Source organism: Emiliania huxleyi, assembly GCF_000372725.1.
Source record: "Emiliania huxleyi CCMP1516 unplaced genomic scaffold EMIHUscaffold_7, whole genome shotgun sequence".
Lineage (NCBI taxonomy): Eukaryota > Haptophyta > Isochrysidales > Noelaerhabdaceae > Emiliania > Emiliania huxleyi.
In genome coordinates, this window is record NW_005196756.1 from 289,092 (window position 1) to 312,415 (window position 23,324).

The following is a 23,324-nucleotide window of genomic DNA, read 5'->3' on the forward strand; positions in this document are numbered from 1 at the left end:
CAGCACGCTCTTCGCATAGCCGGGCAGATCGAAGGCCGCCTCCGCCCCGTCGGTGAGCTCCCTGAGCTCGGACCACGCCGTCTGCGTCATCTCGTGGGCCAGTTCGAGCTGCATCGACTCGCACATGTCCATGCACAGCTTGCGCCGCCGTGAGACGACCTATCAACAACATTTCGACCGCATCGCTCGTATCCGATCGCTCTGACCTCTCTGCCCTCTCGGAGACGACCTGCTCGATGGTCAGCGCGGTGAGGTTGACCGAGAGGCGCGTCTCGACAACGATGACGCCGCTCTCCACCCTCGTGCCGAGCACCTCGAGTCCCGTCATAGGGGCGAAAAGGATTTCGGACTCGTGAGGGTATTGGCTCAGCCACGAGGGCGAGGCGCCGCGATCCACCATCCCCATCTGAATCTCGAAGCAGAGACCCGCCCCGCCGCTCCCCCCGTAGTGGAGCGCCACCTCCTTGTCGAGCGTGGTCGACATGAACGCGAACTCGACGCCGCCCGCGACGTTCCACTCGTTCTTGGCCCAAAACTCGCTCGGCAGCACGCCGCCGCTCACGTGGTAGACCTTTTGCGCGGTCATGATCTTGGAGAGCTTGACGCACGCTGAGTTGATGATGTGCAGCGTCGTCGTGTAGTTGTTGCCCAAGCACAGCTGCTCCAGCTTCTGCACGAAAAAGGGGAGCCTTCCCGCCCAGGCCGCGCAGGATGGATCGCGTTGTATCTGCGCGCGGGGTCGGAGGAGGAGGGGGGGTGGGGAGGGGGCTGTGGGCTGGCTGAGTGGGGCTCGCGCAGCTTGGTGTCCTCGGGCCACGGGTGCTTGCTGCCCGGCCCAAAGTCGGTGTGCTCCGGGTCGACCACGAAGTGATACTCCGCGTCTTCGCCGTCGTCGTTGTCCCATAGTTGCCCGCGTTGAAGGGGAGCCCGGAATCGGCCGAGATGACAGTGTCGGGTGGGCCCTCGATCGAGCAGCAGCCTAGGCGCAGCAGCACGCGGCGACTCCTTCCCTCCTTTTGTGATCACCGAGTGTCGGCCTTCTTTTTGTCAGAAGAAGAAGAATTTGCGAAAAAAAGTTCTGGACGGAGGACGGCTTATGCAAGAAAAGGAAATCGCCCAGCGCCATTCACCGGGGGAATGGACCCAACATTCCTCACACAATGAACACTAGAATGACGAGAGAGAGGAAGAGAGGATTTGGAACCGTCACAATTGTAATGCTAATGGTCACAAATCGCCAAGCGCGTCCACCACCACCCCTTCCTTCAGATGGCGCGCAATTCCGCCGCCACCCATGCCGCTGCCCTGGAAGACCTCCTGCGTGCCACCTCCAGCGACGTGCATGCGCCCGTCGGAGAGGAAGGTCCATTCCATGTCCGGGTGCGTCTTGGCACCGACGCGGCGATAGCCCATGCTGCTGGCTGGGTCGGGGCGCACCTCGTGAGCCGACCGAAACAGCTCCTTCGCTGTTGCGTAGATCGCCGCCTTCTCCTGGGGATCCGTGCACGCGTCGGCGCGCAACTCCGTGCAGCATGCCAAGCTGTATCGCGCCAGGGCCTTGATGGTGGGGTTGCAAGCCTCCGCAGCCGTGGCATTCGACGCCGCCGCCTCAGCATCGGCCAACCGCCCGAGCTTGGCAAGCGACGTGGCAAGGTTGGACCCGCTGCGCGCAATCTCGTTTGCGTCGATGCCGGGCACTGTCAGAAGGCGCTTCAGCAGCTCGACGGCGCGGGCGTGATTGCCCGTGGCCGCCGCCTGCTGCGAGCCGCAGCCGAGCGTGTTGCACAGCGATGAGCGCGCATGGCTGCGCAGCTGGTCGACCATCGGCTCCTCCAGCGGCGGGTCGTCGTTTGGGAGTTGCAGCGCCATCATGAACTCAGAGATGGCATCGTCACCTCGGCCACTGTTGCTGAGGAGGTTGCCCAGAGCAAAGCGCGCGTGGATGTGCCCGGGGGCCACACGCAACACAGCCCGCAGCTGGGTCTCCTCGCCCGGGAGATCTCCGCCCTCGCCGAGCGCGTTCGCGAGGCCCATGCGCTGGGCGAGCTTCTCGTCGCGCGTGCCGCGGCTGTTCGCCACGGCGCGCTGCATCTCGGTGGCCATGCGGGCGTGGTCGCCGCGCATGTGGGCGAGATCACCACGCGCCTGGAGCATCACGGCACAGGCTGGGTCACGAGCTTCGGCAAGACCAAGCTGCTCCTCAGCCTGTGCAATGAAGCTCGCCGCTTGGGAAGAGTTCACCTTCCGCGCTTTGGACAGGAGCCGCGCAGCCTCATACGCCATGTCGGTGGCAGCGTCTGCATCGACCGGTGCAGGCACAGCAGCCGCTCGAAGATTGCTGGGCCTTATAGCAAGCACGTTGGCGTCGCCGACTATCGCAACACCCCAGCGTCCTTTGGCTTCATCCCAGGCCGTGCAGAAGCCGCGTTTGCCGATTAAATCGTCACGGCTCAGCGAATGGGTCTCGACCAGCAGTCCGACTTCGAAATCGTCAGAGATTGCGTCCGTCATAGCGCTGGACCGAGGCTGCCTCTCGCGAGGCGCACAAGAAGGCCGACGGCGGGTCTCGCCGGTGACACGCCGGACGCGGCGAGTTGCCAGTTGCTCAGTACAAGCAGCAGCCTTATAGGCGCAGCAGCGACTCCGAAAATAACTCCCCTGCCTTGGGAGCTGGGAATAGGACCGCCGCAAGCGGCGTGGCGTGGGTTGGTTGTGCATCCCTCCGGAGGCCCCTCTGCGCCGGGGAGGCGTTGTTGGAGGCTAGGAGTCGCCCTTTTCAAACTCGGGGCCCACTCCGCTACGCTCCGACCCGAATTTGGAGCGCCTTGCGTGCAGAGCCCTTAGCCACCCTTTATCTTGCGCGGTCAAAAGTTCTATATGCAAGAAAAGGAAATCGCCCAGCGCTTCGCACGGGGAATTGGACACAACATTTTCACAGAATGAACACTACAAAGACGAACAGAGAGAAAGGAAGAGAGGATTTGGAACCGTCACAGTTGTAATGCTAATATGGTCACAACGTCACGCAACAGCTGTGGATTTGCGACATTTCGAGCTGATGCTCCACTTCTTCCGCGGCTGGTCAAACTCGCCATAGGCGTCGAGGTAGGTCATGATGGCGCCAAGCTCGGCCTGCAGCAAGGTGTTCTTGATGTTGATCCCCAGGCCCCACGGCTTGGGCGCAAAGATGTTGCTAGTGGAGACCTGGCGGAAGCTGGCTGAAGTGACGTCGGTGCCAAAGCCACCTGCGTCGGCCTCCTTGAGCAGCTTGTCGAAGACCAGGTCGTCGTTGGCGATGCAGTCGACGGTGCCGTTGAGGAGCAGCACGATGGCCGCAGAGTTGTACCCCGTCGTGAGGACCTGCTCGACCTGCGGGAACTTCTCCGCGTAGTTGCGAGAAGTCTGTGATCCCGAGGCGACCGCCGCCTTCTGGCAGTCGCCCGGCCCCGCGACGTTGCTGCTCTTCTTCACCAAAATCTGCTCGTGGATTACCAGATATGGCTGGCCGGTGAAGGCCACGCTCTGCCGGCGCTGACCTTGGACGTCGTTGGTCAGCAGTTCGGCCATGAAGTCGCACTTCCTCTGCTCCAGATACTCCAAGCGCTCCTCCAGTGTCGGATAGACATACTTGAGCGTCAGGTCCATGCCGAGCCTCGTAGACAGGTCGCGCGCCACCAGCCGCGCCACATCCGCCTCATAGCCCTCTGGATCGCCCCCATCCATCGGCCGGACCGACAGCCCCTCCTCGCCCGCGGCGAGGCACACCGTAACCTCATCAGGTGCGATCAGCTCCGCCGCGACCGCATCTTCGTAGGAGGGCTTCGCCGCGACCGCATCTCTGTGGGTGGACACCGCAACAGGAAGCGCGGCAACTGAGTGCACGAGGAGCGCAAGGGCAAGGAGGCATTGGCGCATCGAGCGAGCGAGGAACGGCATGACAATCTAGGCGCCGGGGGGGGCGCTTTTCGTTGTGGTTTCGATGGTGGTTTCGATGGACCCCCCCCACACACACAACACGCGCGCGCACACACACACACCACAACATACATGGCCGACCTTCACAGCTCAAACGTTCGGGTATCTAGGAATCCTCGATCACAGTTGAGCACAATCACGACACGTCTGCGGCATTGCAATGCGCGCGCAGGAGCTTGGTGATTTCCTTTGCCACACCCACCTCCCCGGCGGGGCTGCTCCGAGGCGACCCGGGCGCCCTGCGACCACACTGCCCTACTACTATCATTTAACAGTAGGTCTACTGGAACCATGCGCTTCATCTGCTGCTCGGCCATGCCCGACGTGTGCGAGCCGACGGAGCAGCCGGTCGTCTTCGAGGCGACCGAGGCGACCAAGTGCGAGTTTGACGAGCTGCACACGTCTGTCGCGGTGCTGCTAGCCGAATGTGACGAGCCGCTCTTCCACGAGGCTGGCGTTTGGATTCCGAGCTCCTCGGAGTGGCTCGTCACGTCCGACCGGCTGCAGCAAAACACCCTCGCCACCAACGTCAAGATCATAGCGCTGCACCACCCGTCGGGAAACGTGCGCCGGCTGCGTGCGCTCGAAGAAGCGATAGAGATGGGCAACGGCGGCACCACGGACTTCAAGGGTGGTGCGTTCCTGTGCTCGCAAGGGCTGGGTTCCGTGAGCGGCTCGCTGTGGCACATCGACAAAACGCTGAGCGTGGCGACGCGACTCGGCCCGGAAGCCGGCCTCACGCTGAACTCACCGAATGATCTCGTGCTGCACAAGTCTTCCGGCCATCTCCTCTTCACCGACCCTGCGTACGGCCTCGAATCGCAGGGCTTTCGCGCGGCTCCGTTTGATACCGCCAAGGCCGTCTGGGCTGTGCCGTCGCACCCGCAAAAGTGCTCGGATCTGGCCGAGTGGCGCAGGGTCGACAGGCGCGCCGATGAGCCGAATGGCGTGCTGCTGTCGCCCGACGAGAAGACGGCCTACGTTTCTGATGTGTGGAGCGGGAAGTGGGCCCGCGGCAAGCAGCTTCGGCACGCGTGCCCTGGCGGCGAGAGGAGCTGCGTCTTTGCGTACGACGTCGTGCATGACGGCCAACACGGCAGCGCGCCGTCGCTGGCCAACGCGCGTAAGCTGATTGATCTGTGCGACAAGAAGGAAGTCGACACGGGCGCCGAGGGCTACCCAGACGGCCTCAAGTGCGACGTGCGCGGCAACCTCTACGCGGGCTGCGGCGATGGCGTGCGCGTTTACTCGCCCGACGGTAGCTACCTCGGCCGCATCAAGGTGAAGGGTGGCGTCAGCAACCTCTGCTTTGGCGGGCACGACGGCAAGACACTACTGCTGCTCAACAAGAAGAGGGCATTCGCCGTGAGGATGAAGGTCAAGGGCGCCATCATTTGCGACGAGTAGATGCAGGCTGTGTGGGTGCGCGTGCGGGGGGGAGCGGGGTTCCTGAGGTGTCATAAACAAGGCTGTGAACGTGAACTCACAGGTCCGAGTGTTGACAACAATCAACGAACCTAATCTCTGTCGGAGCCATGTCAGCCACCAAAGGCAAAGCAGTGGGAGCGGCCGCTGTCGCCGCTATCGGCGGTGCGTGAGGCTGTGTATTTGCTGCGTTGCCTTGCTTCTCTTCACGCCCAGTGGGATCCGTGCTCGCAGGCTGGATCCTCCTGCGGCCAAAGGCGGTCGTCGCCGCCAAGGAGACCCACCTCTCTCCCCAGACCTCGAGTAAGGTGATGCGGCGCCACTCTTCGGGTAAGCAGCCCCCTCGAGCCTGACCAGCTCGAAGAAAGAAAGAAAACAAAGAGGGACCCGCTCTGCGCGGTGGAAAAATGTTTGTTTCGTTTACCCCTGCTCGCGTCCTCCGAGCAGCTCGAGCTGGGTATCTGCACCCTCGAGCTGTGGCCCAATGCCAAAGAGGCGCGGCCCGCAGTGCGACGTTGCTGCGTTCGACTCCATCCTCGATGGCGTGAGGTCGATCTACATGACCAAGGTGCGCCCACTCGAGGAGCAGAGCCTGGTGCAGCATTTCCACTATCCGCTCCTCGCCGATTGCGACTTTGAGGCCAGGCCGATGGTGCTGCTGGTCGGGCAGTACTCGGTGGGCAAGACCTCCTTCATCCGCTACCTGCTCGAGTCCGACTTCCCGGGCATGCACGTCGGCCCGGAGCCCACGACCGACCGCTTCCAAGCCATCATGTACGGCGCGGCGGCGCGAGAGCTGCCCGGAAACGCCCTCGCATCGAACCCGGACACGCCCTTCTACGAGCTCTCGCGATGCTTTGGCAATGCCTTCCTCTCCAAATTCTCGGGCTGCGAAGTGCCTTCCCTCTTCGCGCGCGGATGCACACTCATCGACACGCCCGGCGTGCTTTCCGGCCGGAAGCAGACGGAGGACACCTCTGCTCGCACGGGACGAGGGCGGGGGGCTCCCACGGTGGATAACGGGGGGTGGTGCGACGTGTGTAGGACCGCCTCTACTCGTACGAGGACGTGGTGCGCTGGTTTGCGCCGCGGGCCGACCTCATCCTCCTCATGTTCGACGCGCACAAGGTGGACATCTCCGACGAGTTCAAGCGCGTGATCGAGGTGTTGCAGGGCCACGACGACAAGGTGCGTGTGGTGATGAACAAGGCGGACTCGCTCTCGCCCGAGGAGCTGCTGCGGGTCAACTCGGCGCTGTCCTGGTCGCTCTCCCGCATTCTCCGCTCGCCGGAAAGCCGCCGCGTCTACGTGGGCTCCTTTTGGGACGCGCCGCTGCGGCACGGAAACTTCCTCAACCCACTCTTTGAGAGCGAGGCCGTCGCGCTGCTCACCGACCTCGCGGCGGTGCCGCGCAACTGCACCGTGGGCCGAATCAATGCCCTGGTGGCACGGACACGGCGTGTGCGCGTGCAGGCTCTCCTGCTGCAGCACCTCCGGGCGGAGATGCCGAAGGTGGGCAGCAAGGACCGAAAGCAGCGCGAGCTCATCGCGGGCATCGAGGACGTCTTCTACGCCGTGATGAAGAGGCACAACCTGCCCGCGGGGGACTTCCCGGACGTGTCCAAGTTTCGGCACACGCTCGCCACCTCGGAGGCGCCTCTTCCGCCCTCCCTCCCCAACACAACACAAGATCCGCCGCCGCCAGTCCCACGGCGAGGTCCGCAGTTCGCACGGCGCGGCACCAGCCAGCGCCAGGCAACTCGGTGAACCCAACGGCGGCACAGCTTCTACACCACCCGACCGGCCGGCTGTTCTCACATCTCACAGGCGTGCCGCGACTTCGCCAAGTTCAAGAAGCTGGACCCGAGGAGCCTCGACGCGCTGGAGGCGATCCTCTCCACCGACGTTGCGCAGCTGATGGAGCGCTTCGATGCCATCCCCGGCGGCGGCCTGGCCCCAGCTGCCACAGAGGCATCGCCAAGCCCCAGCGTCCACGCCGGCGGTGCGCCCGTCGCGGTGCCGCCGATGGACCCGTGGGCGGCGGCATCGCCAGCGGCGGCGCAGGCGAAAGAGGCGGCAGCAGCATCGACGCCCACGCCGGCGGACCCGTGGTCGCATCCGCCCCCCGGGGGCACCGATCCCTGGTCGACACAGTCCCTCGGCGCGGCGCTGCCCGAGTCGGAGCCAAACCGGCGGGGCGCCGGAGGGGGAGGAGGAGCAGGCAGCGCGGTCTTGGACGGCCTGTTCGGAGTTGGCTCGGCGGGTGCTGCGCAATCGCGCTCTCCATCGTGCGCAGGACCGGCGCCGGCGGCGCCGGCGCCCTCAGCGGCAGCAAGCTTGGGCGCGGCAAGGGGCTTCTCGATGAAACTCGGGTCTGCGAGAAGTCGGGTCTGCGAGTAGGCGTGGGTGGTGAGCGCGACAGAAAAGGCGCGGTACGACTCGATCTTCCAGCAGATGGCCCCGGACGGTGGCCGCGCGAGCGGTGCAAAAGTCGCGCCGGTGTTGCGCCGATCTGGTCTGCCCAACGACGCGTTGAAGGCGATCTGGAGCTTGTGCGACGTTGGCGGCGCCGGATCCCTGGACGCCGACTGGTTCTCTCCTCTGAGAGAGAGGAAATCTCCAGCCGCGAGATTTGGAATGAGGAACGCCGATCGTCTCTGTAGGTTTTCGGTCGCGATGCACCTTGCGATGCGCAGCAAGAAGGGGGAGCCGCTTCCGCAGGTGCTACCGCCCGAGTATGTGCCACCGTCAGCGCGGTAGATAAGTGCAGCGAAAGCACACACGCTGTGGAGCGCCGCCGCCAGAAACAAGAATTTTATGTATGTAAAAAGGGAGTGCAGTCGAGGAGGGGGGGGGGCGAGCGGCAAGTATGACGGAAGGCGGCCAATTCCGAGCGGCCTTGCGGCGACGCGTGGGGGCTGAGCTCCGGCCTCCGCCTCACCTCCCGCGGCCGGGCGGGCGCGCCCCGGGCGGGCGCCTGACCCCGATCCCTGTGCCTGTCCCTGAGGCCTGATCGCTGATGAAAACAACTCTCTCAAAAAACATCGCTTCAGACTAGTTGCAAATACGGGTGCTGTCATAATGAGACCACTTTTGATGTTTTTTACTGTATTCCGTGTTGCTCCCAGCGCCCTCGCCCGCGCTCCCTGAGGCCATGGCTGGTGCTACTAGTATGGGGGGCTACCTGGCTACCGCAAGAGCGACCCAACTCGTCGACATCGTCCGATGATGGTGCCGCAAAGTCAGCCTTCGGAGGCTATCGTTGCGTCGAGCCGGCGGTGGCCGTGACATGTGGTTCCACCGCCCCTCGCAGGCTTTGCCTCTGACCGCCACCGTTCCCAGGCTGCCTAATGGGATGGAAAGGAAGGCTGGGCGAGCGTATAGAAGCGTGCTCGACCTCGTCGTGGCAACCTGCACGGCAGCGCTGGTAGGCGCGATGAGCGTCGTGCCACCTGACCCAAGACGGGTCGCAGGCGTCGTACCGAGCGCGTCAAGTCCGTGTACTGATGTGCTCTGTACGGGCGAGTCACTTCGGCGTCAAAGGAGCGACGTGCGACCTGTCAGAGCTTGATCTCCGATCTCAGCGGCGTCGAGTCGTCTCCGGCGCGCGACAAAGGTACATACCCAGGACGCACACCGCGCCACCTGCCGTGTGACGCCGTCCACTCGGCGGGGTCGCAGCTGCCTCTGGAAGGCACCGAGATGTACCTTTCTGCGCAAATGGTCGAATCAAGGTTTTGTAACGCGAGCTGTGCCACGTGAAATGGAACTAGCCCATGCGTTTCTGCGTCGACTCGCGCAAGTGACGCGTTCACCAAGCTCCGTCTGCTGCACCTAGACCACGAGCAGGACGCTGTCGTCACTTGCGACCTGTGGAAGCGAGCGATGCCCTCGTCTCCGATCGCGTGGGACGACGGCGTGGAAGGGGGCCTGCTCTGCCACCTCCTCTTCAGCGTCACAGCAAACGCGACTCGCGGTCCGGCGATGCTGCGATTTCGATGTGGTCCGGGAGCGTCGCGCGGTCACAAGCTGAACATGCCGCATTACGAGACGCTCGTCGACGTCGCTCTCACAAAGCCGGATGAACTAACAACTCTCAATTCTCGAAGACAGCGTGTGCACGCGCAAGTAGGATTAGAGCCGGAGGAGCACGAGTTTGGTCAGCGCCCTGCTGAAAAATAAGAGGGCTCCCGCGGCGATCAACACCGCAACTCCTTTTCTAACACGTGCCGCGTCTCGTCTTCGCCGCCGGCTACGCGCACAGACACAGTGCGCGGCAGCGCCGACACGTCAACCCGCGTGTACGTCAGCGACGGGTCCCGCACGCCGCACGAGGCGCATGCGTGCAGCGGCAGCGCGTGCGCCATGCGCTCGTCGCTCCACTCGCCCAGCAGCCGCCGCTTCGTCTCGTCTCGTCGGAGACGTGCACGCAGCGCTGCAGCAGCGCCGCCGTCTCGTCCTCGGGCCGCTCCAGGTCCATGACGACGTTCGTCGAGGCGTGGAAGCGCGTCTCCAGGTCGATGGCCGCCTGCTCGGCCGCGGCGAGCTTGCCCTGGTCGACGCACATGCCGCACACCGCGTGCGCCGGGCAGCCGCACTGGCCGCGTTGTGGGCGCACGGTCTTGGCGACCGCCGGCGCTGCGCGCCGGTCGTGCTGCTCACGCTGCCGGCGGCGCTGGTCGCGCGCCTGCCGATCGCGCGTGTTCGCGGCGGCTGCATCTCTTGCTCGTTTCGCTCGCACCCGAGCGGCTGTCGCCAGGCGCTTCAGGTCGGCGGTGCTGCGCGCGCGGCCGTCGGCCAGGCACAGCCACATTCCTCCTTAGCAGGCTCGCACAGCTTGCCGTCGAACTGCGGCTGGCGCCCGCGACGATGCTTCGCCCAGGCCGGGCACGATGGTGCCGCGACGAGCGGCGTCGAGGCGACGGCCATCGATGGGTCCAGAAGACTTGGAGACACTTCTACCAAAAAATCAAAAAAAATCGAGCACAATTGCGTTACATGGGCATGGCCGGGGTTTCTGCACCGAACGATCTTACTTTCGGTCTATCGAAAGTGTTGATCGATAAAAGAGAAAACATGTGTGCAGAATAGCGCTACCACGTACAAGACTGTCCGATTTCATGCACCTCCCCGACTTAGCTCTCAGACCCCATTCACATCTTTAGCTCGAACCCTTCCCGCCCGCTCACCGCATCTCGAACCACTCCCTTCCCCTCGTCGCCCAAACTGTTGTCGCGGAGGTCGATGTTTTTCAGCACCCCGTTGACGCGAAGAGCGGAGGCCAGCGCAGCGGCGCCCTCGTCGCCGATGTAGTTGTCGACGAGCACGAGGTTGGTCAGCACCCCGTTGACCGCCAGCGCCTCGCCGAACGCCTTAGCGCCCTCGTCGCCGATGTCATTGCCGCAGAGGTTCAGATCGGTCAGCACCCCGTTGACCGCGAGAGCGCCGCCGATCGCCTTGGCGCCCTCGTCGTAGATGTTGTTGCGATAGAGTTCGAGGTTGGTCAGCACCCCGTTGACGCGAAGGGCGGATGCTAGCGCCTTGGCACCCTCGTCGCCGATGTTGTTCCTCCAGAGCACGAGGTCGGTCAATACCTCGTTGACCGAAAGCCCCGCCGCGACGACGGCAGCCGATCCGGGTCCGAGTCCCTTGTTCGACAAGTCGAGCGACGGCACCGCCTCGCGCCCGCAGAGCTGCTGCGGGTTGAGCGTCAGCTCGTCGCCCACGTTCAGCGCGACGAGCGTGTGCGTCTTCCGCACCGCGCCGAGCAGCGCCTCCCGCACGCGGCCGCACACCTTGCCCCAGTCGAGCGCCAGCGACGTCAGCGCCGACGGCTCCGACTCCATCCACGCGACCACCGTGCCCACCATCACGCCATCGTCGCCAAGGTCGAACCCCGACAAATCGACGCGGCTGGCCTGCAGCGGCAACACCGCATCCATCGCCGCGGCAAGCCCGCCGCCGCCGCCGCGCTGCATCGCCGCCGCAAGCACCGCCGCGCGCTTCACCTTGAGCGCGTCGCCGACCGCCGCTTCGAAGCGCACGTCATCGTTGTACGCCTCAGCCTTGTCGCCGAGCGGCGCCTTGAGCCGCTTGTCCTCCGCGCCCCCCTCCGCGCATCGATCGAGGCCGAGCCGGATGCGCACTAGTTGCGACGCCTCCGCCGCCGCCTCCTCCGCCACCCCCCGGCGCACCTCCGCCGCCATCTGCGCGCCCATGTCGGTGAGCAGCTTAAGGCGCTTGCCCGCCACCTGCTCGAGCGTGAGCGAGGCCATGTTGATGGAGATGCTGCACTGGACGACGAGCGTGCTGCCCTCCACGCCCGTCAACCGCACCTGCAGGGGGGGTTGGGGGCGGTGGTGGGGTGGGTGGGGAGGGGGTATGTGTGTGAGGGGGGGGGGGGGGGAAGGGAGGAAGGGGGGGGCGGTGAAGGTGGTGGTGAGGGAGGCGGAGGCGAGGGACACTGAGAGAGGCGGCGTGACGGGCGGAGGAGAGGGAGAGCGGGGGGCGGAGGCGAAGGAAGCGGCGCAGGAGGTGGCGGTGGGGGGATGGTGGCGGCGCTGGCGGCGGCGAGGGTGGCGGAGGCGTTGGTGGTGGAGAAGATGGCGGCGAAGGAGGCGGCGGGCAGGGGCGTTGAAGGCGTCGGCGGTACGAGGAGAGGGGCAACGCTACTGAGACGGGCGAGCTACTGGCGAGCAGCGCGCCTCCGAAGTACTGCTTGACGCCGCCGAAGCCCATCTCGCCCTTGACCGCGTCGCCCTCCGCGGCGAACTTGGCGTTCAGCGCCGCCCCGGTCGCGGCGCCTTGGCCGCGCAGCTTCTCGACGGCGGACCAGAGGGGCGCAACGAGCCCGCTCAGCTTCTCCGCCTCGAGCTTCTCCGTGAGGTCGGCGAGCGAGAGATTGCACACGTACTTGAACGGGTCGGTGCCGGGCGGCTCCTTCAGCGCCTTGGCCACCACCTCAGTGAGCTCGAGGGAGTTCACCCAGCCGGCGACGGCCCACTTCGTGGCGGACTCGAGGGCAACCTGATAGGAGACATTGGTGTGGAGGCTGCGTGGGGGGGCTGGTTGGTGGTGGTGGTGGTGGTGTGTGTGTGTGGGGGGGGGGGGGAGGTCGCCTTGCGCGAAGTGCCAAACTTGTCGGAGCCGTCCGGCGTCGAACCCGCCTTGAGCGACTGGACGTCGTCCTTGAGCGCCTGACCCGTGGTGGCGAGGGTGGCGGTGGGTCGGGTAGGGGGGCGGGGCGGGGGGGGGGGGGGGGCGGGACGTGTTGGCGGAGAAGAGGGGAGGAAGGTGGCGGGAACATGCACATGCACACGTGCATGCACATGCACATGCACATGCACATGTGCATGATATGTGCATGTGCATGCACATGTCCATGTTTGTGCATGTGCATGTGCATGTGGGAGGACGGATGGGAGGGAGACGGGGGGAGGGAGACAGACGCGGCGGCGGCGGCGGCGGGGAGGAGTGAGGAGGCGGCGAGGGCGGCGAGGGCGAGGGTGCGGCGGTGGCGGCGGTGGCGGCGGTGGCGAGGGCAGTGGGTGGGTGGGTGGGGGGGGTGGGGGTGGGGGGGGGACCTTGACGTCGCGCGAAGTGCCAAGCTTGTCGGAGCCGTCCGGCGTCGACCCCGCCTTGAGCGACTGCACCTTGTCCTCGAGCGCCTGACCCCCGTGGTGGCGAGGGTGTGGCGGAGGGTCCGGGAGAGAGGGGGGCGGGGCACGTGGTGGCCTTCTCCGCCTCGAGCGCCTGCACCTTGTCCTTGAGCGCCTGGTTCTCGTCCTTGAGCGCCTGGTTCTCGTCCTTGAGCGACTGGATCTCCGCGCGTGGCTCGGCCTCGATGTCGGCCCCGCCGTTGATGTTGTCCGTCCCTGCGTGCTCCATCTTCGCGGCGGTGCAGCCCATTTATGCGCGGTGTTCTGCACACGAGGGGAGCGCACACCGTGAGTAGGCTGGGATGCGAACGCGGCCGCATGTTGCGGGGGTAGCGGTTTTCGGGAGCGCTGTGGCTCGAGGCCAGCGGCAGCAGCAGTAAAGGCGGCGCTGCGTCGCAGGGCGCGCGCGCTAGGGAATGTGGACGTGGGGCGACTGGGATGGGAGGCAGCAGAGGCAGAGCCGGAGGCGGGAGCGCCGGGGCGGAAGTTCACTCTTTCGTTCGTTTCGAAGGCGGTCACCTTTCCAGCGCCTTTTTTTTCGGAATGCCCGACACGCCGTTCATGAAGCGTCCATTCTCTGACAAACACTATCCTTAATTATATGGCGAACTATCCCCACCGACGGAGGACAGTCAATCGGAATCGCTTAAGGTTCCCCGTGCCAGTTTCGGGGGGCAAACCCCGGGGTACTCGCTTAGTGTAGGCTTAGTGAGTGGTTGGGGTGGCCTCAGGCATCCCCAAGGGAGCCTCTGCGGTGCCACATAAGCAGCGTGTGAGTGAGTGAGTATTCTTGATACGAAACCACGACGACACACACCAGTCGACTCGCATCGGTTGCCTCCTACCATGAACGGCTTAGTGACTGTCGAGACTTTAAAGTATTCGTGTGAAGATCTCGCAAACGAGACAGACACTACTATGGTCTATGGTCACCAGTAGACAACAACACCTCATCGGCTTTGCGGACGACATCTGCCAGAACGTGAACGACTAGCCCTCGCACGCCGTCGCCGCCTACTCCGGACCAAAGGGCCTCCTCGAGGCGCAGAAGAAGGGAGCGAGCGTCTTCGACGGCGTCAGCAAGTCGCTCATCTACTCGCCCGAGGGCGACCTCTCGTGCGCGCCGGGCTGGCTCCGGGGCTCGCCCGCGCACCGCGACAAGGAGGGCAAACCCACGGGGCGAGTGGACTGCTTCAAGGCCGTCGGCACCTTCTTCGGCAACCCTGAAGCCTGCAAAAAGGAGCTCACCGCGCACCTCAGGAAGAAGCTCGCGCCGCTCGACGTCATCGACACGGTCGTCGACACTGACTGCGTCACGAACACCTCGCAGCTCCGCCTCAACCTCGTCCAACGGATTGCCTGTGCAAAGACCAAGTACATTGCCGGCATCACGCCGCCCAATGTCGCGTGCGAGGCTCTCGAGAGGGGGCTGAGCTCCGCCTCACCTCCGGCCGGGCGGCTGCGCTGCGCAAGCACGGGCGGGAGGGGCTTCTCCTGCGGAGTCGTGCGTGCGCAGGGCTCCTCTTTGCTTTCTTCTACTCCCTACTGTCATCTCGTTCCCGTCCTACCAGAGAAGGGCGGGCGCGCCCCGGGCGGGCGCCTGACCCTGATCCCTGTGCCTGTCCGCCTGAGGCCTGATCGCTGATGAAAACAACTCTCTCAAAAAACATCGCTTCAGCCCTAATAGCTAAAACGGCGGCAGGGGTAGGGGTGCCGCTGTAGGGGTGTCGAGGGGTCGGGAGGGCGGGAGTGTCGACCGTGACCGTAACAAAGAAAGGATGTTCCAATTCTGACACTCTGACACGCTAATCTTGAAAACGTCCAACGGAGCTCCGTGTTGCTCCCAGCGCCCTCCCCCGCGCTCCCTGCGGCCATGGCCGATGATGCTAGTATGAGAGGTCATCTGGCTACCGCGAGAGCCACCCAACTCGTCGACATCGTCCGATGATGGTGCCGCAAAGTCAGCCTTCGGAGGCTATCGTGGGGTCGAGCCGTCAGTAGCCGTGACATGTGGTTCCACCACCCCTCGTAGGCTTTGCCTCTGACCGCCACCGTTTTTAAAAAGGGAGTGCAGTCGAGGAGGGGGGGGGGGGGCGAGCGGCAAGTATTGGGGGGGACGGAAGGCGGCCTTGCGGCGACGCGTGGGGGCTGAGCTCCGCCTCACCTCCGGCCGGGCGGGCGCAGGGCTGGTGGACTAATGTTAGAACGGTGCTGGCACGTTAACGGTTAACACCACAGCCGCAGCGGTGTTAGTTAGAACGTTCTTGGAAGGAAGGACGACCAGGGCACAAGGGAACAGGAGGGGGAACGGGAGTGGCAGTGGGGAGCGCATCAGGCCAGATCCCAAATTCTTCTTTAAAGAATTTCACCAGTCCCTCGCACAACACTGGGCACGGGAATGAACACGACGCACAGGTGCGAAAGGAAAGAAAACACGCGGGTTTGCCGCCGCCCATTTTGGAAGGAGGCTTTGCATGTAGGGTGCTTCGAGGCTTTGGATGCTGCTCGTGGCTCAGCTGCTTGCTGGCTCCGCGGCCGGCGCGCCACCGGAGACCTCAGTGGTCGCGCACAGGTCGTCCTCAGTGACGGCTGCCTCCGCCGCACAGCTTCACCAGACGATCACGGCTGCCTCCGCCGCACAGCTTCACCAGGCGATCACGGCGGCCACCGCCTTGAACCAATCTGCGACTGTGGTCCTGCCATCTGGCTCTGTTCTTGAGTTGGACCGTTCTCCGTTCACGTGCAATGCGCCTGTGCACGTCTCGGTGCGCAGCGACGAGGGCGCCACGATCGACGGCGGCGGCCTGAGTCGCATCTTTCACCTCTCCAACAACTGCAGCCTTTCGCTAAGACGGCTCACGCTCGTGAACGGGTTCAGCGCCGACAACGGCGGCGCCATCTTGGGCGAGGAGAGCGGGTCGGTGTGGCTCGAGGATACAGAAATCATCAGTTGTAGATCCGGACGCAGCGGCGGCGCCATCAGCCTCAACTATATGGGTGATGTTTCGCTGATCAACTCCACCATCAAGGGCTGCCACGCGAGCAAGCGGGGTGGTGCGCTTCATATGCGAGAGAGCGGAGACGTGTCGCTTCTCGGTTCACGCGTCGAGGACAGTCGGGCAGAGATCAACGGAGGCTTCTTGGAGACGTACAAGAGTGGCTCCCTCCACATGACACGCTCCAGCGTCGTCAAGTGCTCCGCAAAACAGTGGGGTGGAGCTGTCAACAGCTGGTACGGCGGCGGCGTCTACGTGAGGGATTCGAGCATTTCAGGATGCAAGGCTGGCAAGGCCGGTGGCGCCATTGTGTTCAAGGAGCCACGCCTACACGAGACAGTACAGCTTGTGGGCTCAACGTTCTCCGACAATTTGGCGGGTATCAACCAGGAAGGCGCCGCCTCCGTACTGTTATACACTGTGTCAGATGACATGCTCGTTGATTATGCCGTCGCTCGACGAGCTATGCGCTTATCCAAGGAGTTATCCAAGGAGTTGTCCGACTACCTTGGCAAGAGCTTCGTGAGAGCGTCAAGCTTTGTCAACAACACCGCGACGTTCGACGTCACGATTCTCACCACCGCACCGCTCGTGTGGCAAGACTGCCAACTTGGACGGTGGATGCCCCGAGCAGGGGCCTTCAGCGGAGACCTCACTGGGTGCACTGAGGCCTGCATGCAGGGCTACTTTGGCAACAGCACCGACCTGGGCAAATCGACCTGCTCCGGCCCCTGCCCTCCTGGCCACAGCTGCTCAGAGGGGTCCGCCGAGCCTACGCCGTGCGAGACAGGCACGTACATGCCTCAAGCTGGCGGGGTGAGCTGCCTCAAGTGCCCACCACGTTTGAGCAGCCATGAGGGAAGCACGACCTGCGATCTCTGTGACGAGGGCTTCTTCCAGCGCAACGAGTCGGCGCAGGTCCACGAGGACTCCGACCTCTGCGAGCCGTGCCCTGAGCATGGGGCTTGCCCTCGGGGCACGACGATCGCGTCGATTCGCCTGAATCCCGGCTTTTGGCGGGACTCCCTTGCCACGTCGACCATCTACGCTTGCGAAGGTAATCTCAGCAACGGGCACCCCTTCGAGCGAAGCCTCTCCGACCCTAACGCATCGTCGTCTCCAAACCGCTGCCTCGGCTCCGTGACTGGCGAGGGTGACGAGTGGGACAAGACGACTGGCGACCGCTACTGCCTCCCAGGCCACAGCGGTCCCAAGTGCGAGGCGTGCGAGGAGGCCCACTTCTTCAGCCAGGAGGCCAATCGATGCCAGGCTTGCCCAAGCGCCTCTGACCTAGCCTCGACGGCAGGAAAGCGCCTCTGCGTCGCCCTGCTGCTGGGCATTCTCGCTGTGGCCATGTACCGGAATCCGGTGGCGCGTCGCTGGCTCGGGTTCGTTCCCCGCCTGGGTTTGCAAGTCAAGTTCAAGATCGTCGTCTCGTTCTGCCAGTGCATCGTCTCGCTGCACACCGTGTACGGCGTGACGTTGGACCCGCAGCTCGCGTTTTGGACGAGCGCCTTGGAGGCCCTTGACTTCAACGCGCTCGACATGACCATTCCTTCGACCTGTCTCGGCTCCATGCAGGCGAGGCTGCTGATCAGTGCGCTCTGGCCGTACGCAGCCGTTGCGGCGCTCCTGCTCGCCCTTGCCGCCCATGGCCTGGCCGTTCGCCGCGCCACCTCCGGCGTCCTTGGCTCCGCGCTCGCTCTGGGGATCTTCGTCTTCTTTCTCGCGCTGCCGTCGGTGTCACGCAATATCTTCAAGGCAAGGCAGTGCGCGCCGTACTCGTTTCGCGACGCCCCGAACGGCGACTACGAGCGCAGCTACCTCGTCGCTGACCCCAGCGTGCGATGCAACGAGGGCCCTGACGGCGCTTGGGGCAACGACGACTTCCGGCAGCTGGCAGGCTACTTCTGGGCCTTCTTTTTCTTGTGGCCTGTCCTTGTGCCGGCTGTCTTCCTCCTCCTCACGCTGCGCGTGCGGAGCTCGGTCCGCAACCACCACATGACTCGGCTGGCGCACGCGACTCGCTTCCTCTGGCGCGACTACGACGTCAGCTTTGTGTGGTGGGAGGTCGTCGATATGGCGCGGAAGCTTGTGCTGACCTCTGGTATCCTCTTCGTGGATACCGAGTACGGCGCGCGACGCCTGCTGCGGCTCCAGGTCGCGTCCATCCTGTCGGCAACCTACCTGGCGCTTCTCGCTCTCGCCCGCCCGTATCGCAACTCAGCGGACTTGTACCTCGCCTGTACGAGCAACCTGCTGTTGACCTGCAGCTTCGTCTCGGGCGTCGGTATCAAACTGTGTGAGGAGGGCCAGTGGCGGCAGACGTGCCAGGACTTCACCGGCTTGCCCTCGTCTCTCGCCTGGAGTGCTGCAGCCGTGGGGCTCACCGCGGCGATGCTGCTCGCCTCGCTCCTCGTCATCGGAGGGAAGGCGTGCGCCAAGCTGCCCTCCATCCGGCTCGCCTCGACAGGCCGCGAGCCCTTCCTCGAGCTCCCCGACCAATGCCACTTCCACCTCTTCCTCAGCCACGCCTGGGGGACGGGGCAAGACCAGACTCACACCATCGCGCGGCAGCTCAAGCTGCTGCTGCCTCAAATAAACATCTGGCTCGACGTCGATTCGCTCGAGGACATCAGCAGGCTTGAGGAGTCCATCCAAGACTCTGCCGCCGTCCTTGTCTTTCTCTCGGACGGCTACTTCCGCTCTGCCAACTGCCGTCGCGAGCTCTACGCCGCCCTCGCCAGCGCAAAGCCCATCATCGCTGTCCGAGAGGTGGACAAGGGGAAGGGCGGTGCGACGGTGGAGGAGCTGAAGGCGGAGTGCCACCTCCACTGCATCGATGAGTCGCCCGCCGGATACCCCGCCTACCGCGGTCCGGAGGAGGCGATCGCCCGCGTCTTTGCCGTCGAGCCGATTGAGTGGGTGCGGTTGGGCGCCTATCAACTCGAGACGCTCAAAGCTATCACCCTCCGCATGCTGGGCCACTCGCGCTACTACCGGCACCGCGGCGGTCACGCCCTCGCCGCGGGCCTGCGCGTAGCCAACTCGGGCGAGTGCCCGCCCCACGGCTTTGTAGCGCAGCACACGCTCCTCGTCTCGCGGGTAAACCCGGGCGCGCGCCTCGTGGCGGGAGAGGTGGCGGGCGCCTCGACCGAGGGCGGCGGCGCGCTGCCCGTTGCGGTGAAAGAGGCCGAGGCGGCCGACCTGGCGGCCGGATCGCAGTCGCTGCTGCTCCTGCTCAACAATCAGACCTTCTGCGAGGACAAGATGGCGCTCGCGTCGCTGCTGGTTCGCGCGAGGGAGGCGGGCTGCCCGGTGGTACTCCTGTGGGAGCAGGACCCGGACTGCGGCGGGTGCCCCTTCCACATCTTCAAGGAGCGGACGCCCTTGGAGCTGCAGCTGCCGCCGCACAAGCTCTTCAACGACCTCGCGGTGCCGCTGTACCGGTCCGCCGAGCTGCGCAAGGTGAGCTTGCGGCAGGTGCTTCAAGGCATGGGCGCTAAGCCTCTGCCGCTCTCTCAGGCGGCGGGCCACAAGTTGGGCGCCTCCCTCAACCCTTGCCCCGGCGTGAGTGAGTGTGAGGAGCAGTCCTGAGAAGGCAGAAGGATTCGATTTTGATAGTTGTGGGCCATTGCGTCCCGTTTTATTTATTAATCATATTCATAACAAACTCCTGTGTTTCGTGCGAATGCTCCGTGTGTATTACCTATGCGAGTGCGAGATTGACAAATGCCCGGAGTGCAATGCACACTTCAAAACCGTGAAAAGAATTTTCGCATTGCGGGAGGCGAATTCCGGACGTAAAATGTTGTCATTAGCTAATGTCCCAAGCAACGGCTTTGTGGCGTCCACAACGTCCCACCTGAGTGTGGACGAGGGCGTCAGAAGCCTCCATGCCGACCCGGTTCCGCACGACGCCTGCTGCTGCTTGCCATCTTGCCCTTTTGCTTCTCGCGCAAGCGGCGCGAGCGAGCGGCTCCAATACTCAGGAAGCCGCGCGAGTTTTGCTTGCCGGCGGCGGTGGCGGTGGCAGCCTCGCTGCCGCTGCCAATGCGGGCAGCCTGACTGGAGTGCCATCGCCGCCGGTTGCAACGCCATCGCCCGTGTTACCGCTCCCGTTTTCATCTCCTCCGCCTCCGAATCTCGCGCCTGCTGTGGTGTACCAAATTACCGTTGGCAATGGCAAGAATGGCGGGCAGCGGAGCTGGGAGCTCGTCTGCGATGGAGAGCAGGTGGCATCGATGCCCTAAAAGCTAAAACGGCGGCAGGGGTGGGGTGCCGCTGTAGGGGTGTCGAGGGGTCGGGAGGGCGGGAGTGTCGACCGTGACCGTAACAAAATCCCCGAGGTGGAGCCGCCCCCGCTGGTCGCGTGACGGCGACCACCGCCACCGTTGCGAGGCGACGGCCACAACGGATCATCGGATGAAGCTTCATGCGCGGCGGCGAGGCGGCCGCCGGGTAGGAGGGCGGAGGGAGGCACGTGTAGCGACGCACGGTAGTTGGCGACGGGGCGGAGTCGCCGCTGTCGCCGACGCAGCTTCACTTCATTCAGAGCAGAGAGAGGCAGATAGGGCTTTGGCAGTCCGAGTGCATCCGACCCGGCGACCGGGCATCCGCGAGCAGCACAGAGATCAGAGTACAGCCAACAGCCTCTTTCTTGTGTCCCATGAGAGTATAACAAAACTAGGATCCCCAAGCGAGAGACATCTTGAGAGCCTCGGCGATCACGGTCGCGCCGTTGGGGGCCGCGATCTTGATAAACAAACTTCAGTTTGTGCTAGTGAACTGAGGAGAAGCGGGTCGAGCCTCGGCGCAGAGGGCAGCGCCTAGCGGGCGGGAACCCTCTTACCCCCGCGCCCGCCGCTGCCCGCCGCTTTGTGCGCGGGACCTCCGAGCGCCACGAGGCTCCTGACACAGCTCCCGACTAGCGTCGGCTCCTGCTCAGACAGGCGCCAATCGACCAGTTCTCAAGCGAGCGGAGGCGGCGCTACCCGCCGGCCCGCCAGCGACGCACGCTGCGGGCGCCCCGGCGCGCAGGGCAGCCAGGCCGAACCGAACGACTACCGATGCCGGCAACGTCAATGCTCTCCTTCATGCAGAAGGCGCTGCGCAACCTCCTCGTCAGCGACGACGAGGTCATCCCCGCGCGCGGCTGCTCCCGGGCCGACGGCGTCGCGGAGCCGACGTCGCCCCCCGCGCCGCTCGTCGGCAGCCCCAGCCAACGTTCCGAGTTCAACGATCCAGGTGACCGTCCACCCCCCCCCGCTCTGCCAAGCGGCACCCCAGAGTCTTACCGCGCTCCGGATCCTCTTTAGCCCATCTCTGAGAGTTAGAGTGACTGGCTAGAGACGACGACGACGATACAGTTCATGTCGGCTTGCCGCCCCCCAGCCCCACCGCGCGCCGCCGGCGCTGCGCCTGCGCCTGCGGGCCGCGGCCCATAAAGCCGTATCGGACTCGCACCTCAAGGATCAAGCCGAGGTCACGTCAGCACGGCCCTGCTGAAAATAAAAAAGAAAGCACTGGCGCCCCGAATAGCGCCACCACGGACAAGACATACATGTACAAGACTGTCCGCTTTCATGCACCTCCCTGCGCCGCGACTCCGCTCTCTCCGCTCACATCTCGAGCTTGAACCCTTCCCGCCCGCTCACCGCATCTCGAATCACTCCCTTCCCCTCGTCGCCCAAAATGTTGTAGCGGAGGTCGATGTTTTTCAGCACCGCATTGACGCGAAATGCGGCTGCTAGCGCCTTGACGCCCTCGTCGTCGATGCCGGTGTCGCAGAGGTCGAGGTTGGTCAGCACCTCGTTGTCGCGAAGAGCGGAAGCCAGCGCCTTGGCGCCCTCGGGGCCGCCGTTGAACGAGAGGTCGAGGGTGGTCAGCACCCCGTTGCCGCGCAGCGCCTCGGCGATCGCGGCGGCGCCCTCGTCGCCGATCTCGTTGTAGCTGATGTCGAGATTTTTCAGCACCTCGTTGCCGCGCAGCGCCTCGGCGATCGCAGCCGCCCCCTCGTCGCCGATGTTGCTGCGCGCGAGGTTGAGGGTGGTCAGCACCGCGTTGCCGCGCAGCGCCTCGGCGATCGCAGCGGCGCCGGCGTCACGGATGTTGTTGTCGCGGAGGTTGAGGTCAGTCAGTACCCCATTGACGTGCAGCGCCTCGGCGATCGCAGTGGCGCCCTCGTCGCGGATGCTGTTGCCAGTGAGGTCGAGGTTTGTCAGCACCGCGTTGACGCGAAGAGCGGCTGCTAGCGCCTTGGCGCCCTCGTCGCCGATGTTGTTGGTCCAGAGCACGAGGTTGGTCAGCACCCCCCTGTTGACGCGAAGAGCGTAGGCCAGCGCAGCGGCGCCCTCGTCGCCGATGTTGTTGGTCCAGAGCACGAGGTTGGTCAGCACCTCGTTGACGCGAAGAGCGGCTGCTAGCGCCTTGGCGCCCTCGTCGCCGATGTTGTTTTCCCAGAGCACGAGGTTGGTCAGGACCCCATTGCCCGCAATCAGCGACGCGATCACGACGGCCGAGGCAGGGCCGAGGTCCTTGTCCGCGAGGTCCAGCGACGTGACTGGGTCGGTGCCGCGAAGCTTTGGCAGGTCGAGCTCGTGGCCGTCGAGGTTCAGCTTGGTCAGCACCCCGTTGACGCGAAGGACGTCGGCGATCGCAGCGGCGCCCTCGTCGCCGATGTTGTTGCCGCCGAGCCGGAGTGTTTTCAGCACCCCGTTGCCGCGCAGCGCCTCGCCGATCGCCTTGGCGCCCTCGTCGCCGATGTCGTTGCTGCGCACGTCCAACACGGTCAGCACCTCGTTGCCCTCGAGGGCGGAGGCCAGCGCCTTGGCGCCCTCGTTGCCGACGCGGCTGCCGCTGATGTCGAGCTCGGTCAGCGACTCGGGCAATAACACCGACCCGGCGCCGCCTAGATGGTGCTTCAGCATGCCGGCACCCATCCAGTAGCCCGCCGGCTTGAGCACCCCGCCAACGCTCCCCTCCATCCAGCCACGCAGCAGCGCCGCGTGCCAACCCGCGATCGCGTTCCGCCCGCGGTGCCGCAAGTACTGCAAGTGCAAATCGAGCAGCGAGAGCGACGCTTCCGTGCGGCCGCCCGCCTCCGTCCGCTTCACCAAGTTCTGCCCCTCCAGCTTGCGCGCATTCGTCGCCGCATCGACGTCGTCGACGCCCCACAGCATCGCCGCCACGCTCAGCGGCATCTCCGTGTCCTCGGGCAGCACGGCGAGCCTGCAGCAGCAGCGCGCGATCCGCGCGTCGGTCGCCTCGA

General features: G+C 64.7%; 5 protein-coding genes across 5 annotated transcripts; 2 read left to right on the forward strand and 3 right to left on the reverse strand.

Moving 5' to 3' along the window:
- Positions 1-2,851: 2,851 nt before the first annotated feature.
- Positions 2,852-3,936, reverse strand: EMIHUDRAFT_197785 (hypothetical protein; the record flags this gene model as incomplete). Its single annotated transcript, XM_005761772.1, has 2 exons — positions 2,852-2,873; positions 3,068-3,936. 2 exons carry the CDS (start codon positions 3,934-3,936, stop codon positions 2,852-2,854), a joined length of 891 nt encoding a protein of 296 aa, XP_005761829.1.
- A 208-nt stretch (positions 3,937-4,144) lies between these two features.
- EMIHUDRAFT_461722 (hypothetical protein) lies at positions 4,145-5,382 on the forward strand (the record flags this gene model as incomplete). The annotated part of the gene is made up of 2 exons (XM_005761773.1): positions 4,145-4,184; positions 4,254-5,382. Exon 2 carries the CDS (start codon positions 4,267-4,269, stop codon positions 5,380-5,382), a length of 1,116 nt encoding a protein of 371 aa, XP_005761830.1. The 5' UTR covers positions 4,145-4,184; positions 4,254-4,266.
- A 465-nt stretch (positions 5,383-5,847) lies between these two features.
- RME1B (RME1B, RME-1/EHD family protein) lies at positions 5,848-8,225 on the forward strand. The gene is made up of 5 exons (XM_005762035.1): positions 5,848-6,370; positions 6,445-7,041; positions 7,228-7,728; positions 7,801-7,991; positions 8,064-8,225. Exons 1-5 carry the CDS (start codon positions 5,885-5,887, stop codon positions 8,158-8,160), a joined length of 1,872 nt encoding a protein of 623 aa, XP_005762092.1. The 5' UTR covers positions 5,848-5,884; the 3' UTR covers positions 8,161-8,225.
- Positions 8,226-9,662: 1,437 nt separating this feature from the next.
- Positions 9,663-10,213, reverse strand: EMIHUDRAFT_350559 (Hypothetical protein; the record flags this gene model as incomplete). Its single annotated transcript, XM_005761774.1, has 2 exons — positions 9,663-9,782; positions 9,824-10,213. Coding segments are annotated over 2 exons (510 nt in total), but the record flags the coding sequence as incomplete, so codon positions are not given.
- A 397-nt stretch (positions 10,214-10,610) lies between these two features.
- EMIHUDRAFT_41038 (hypothetical protein) lies at positions 10,611-22,614 on the reverse strand (the record flags this gene model as incomplete). Its single annotated transcript, XM_005761775.1, has 2 exons — positions 10,611-10,994; positions 22,198-22,614. Coding segments are annotated over 2 exons (801 nt in total), but the record flags the coding sequence as incomplete, so codon positions are not given.
- Between the last annotated feature and the right edge of the window lie 710 nt (positions 22,615-23,324).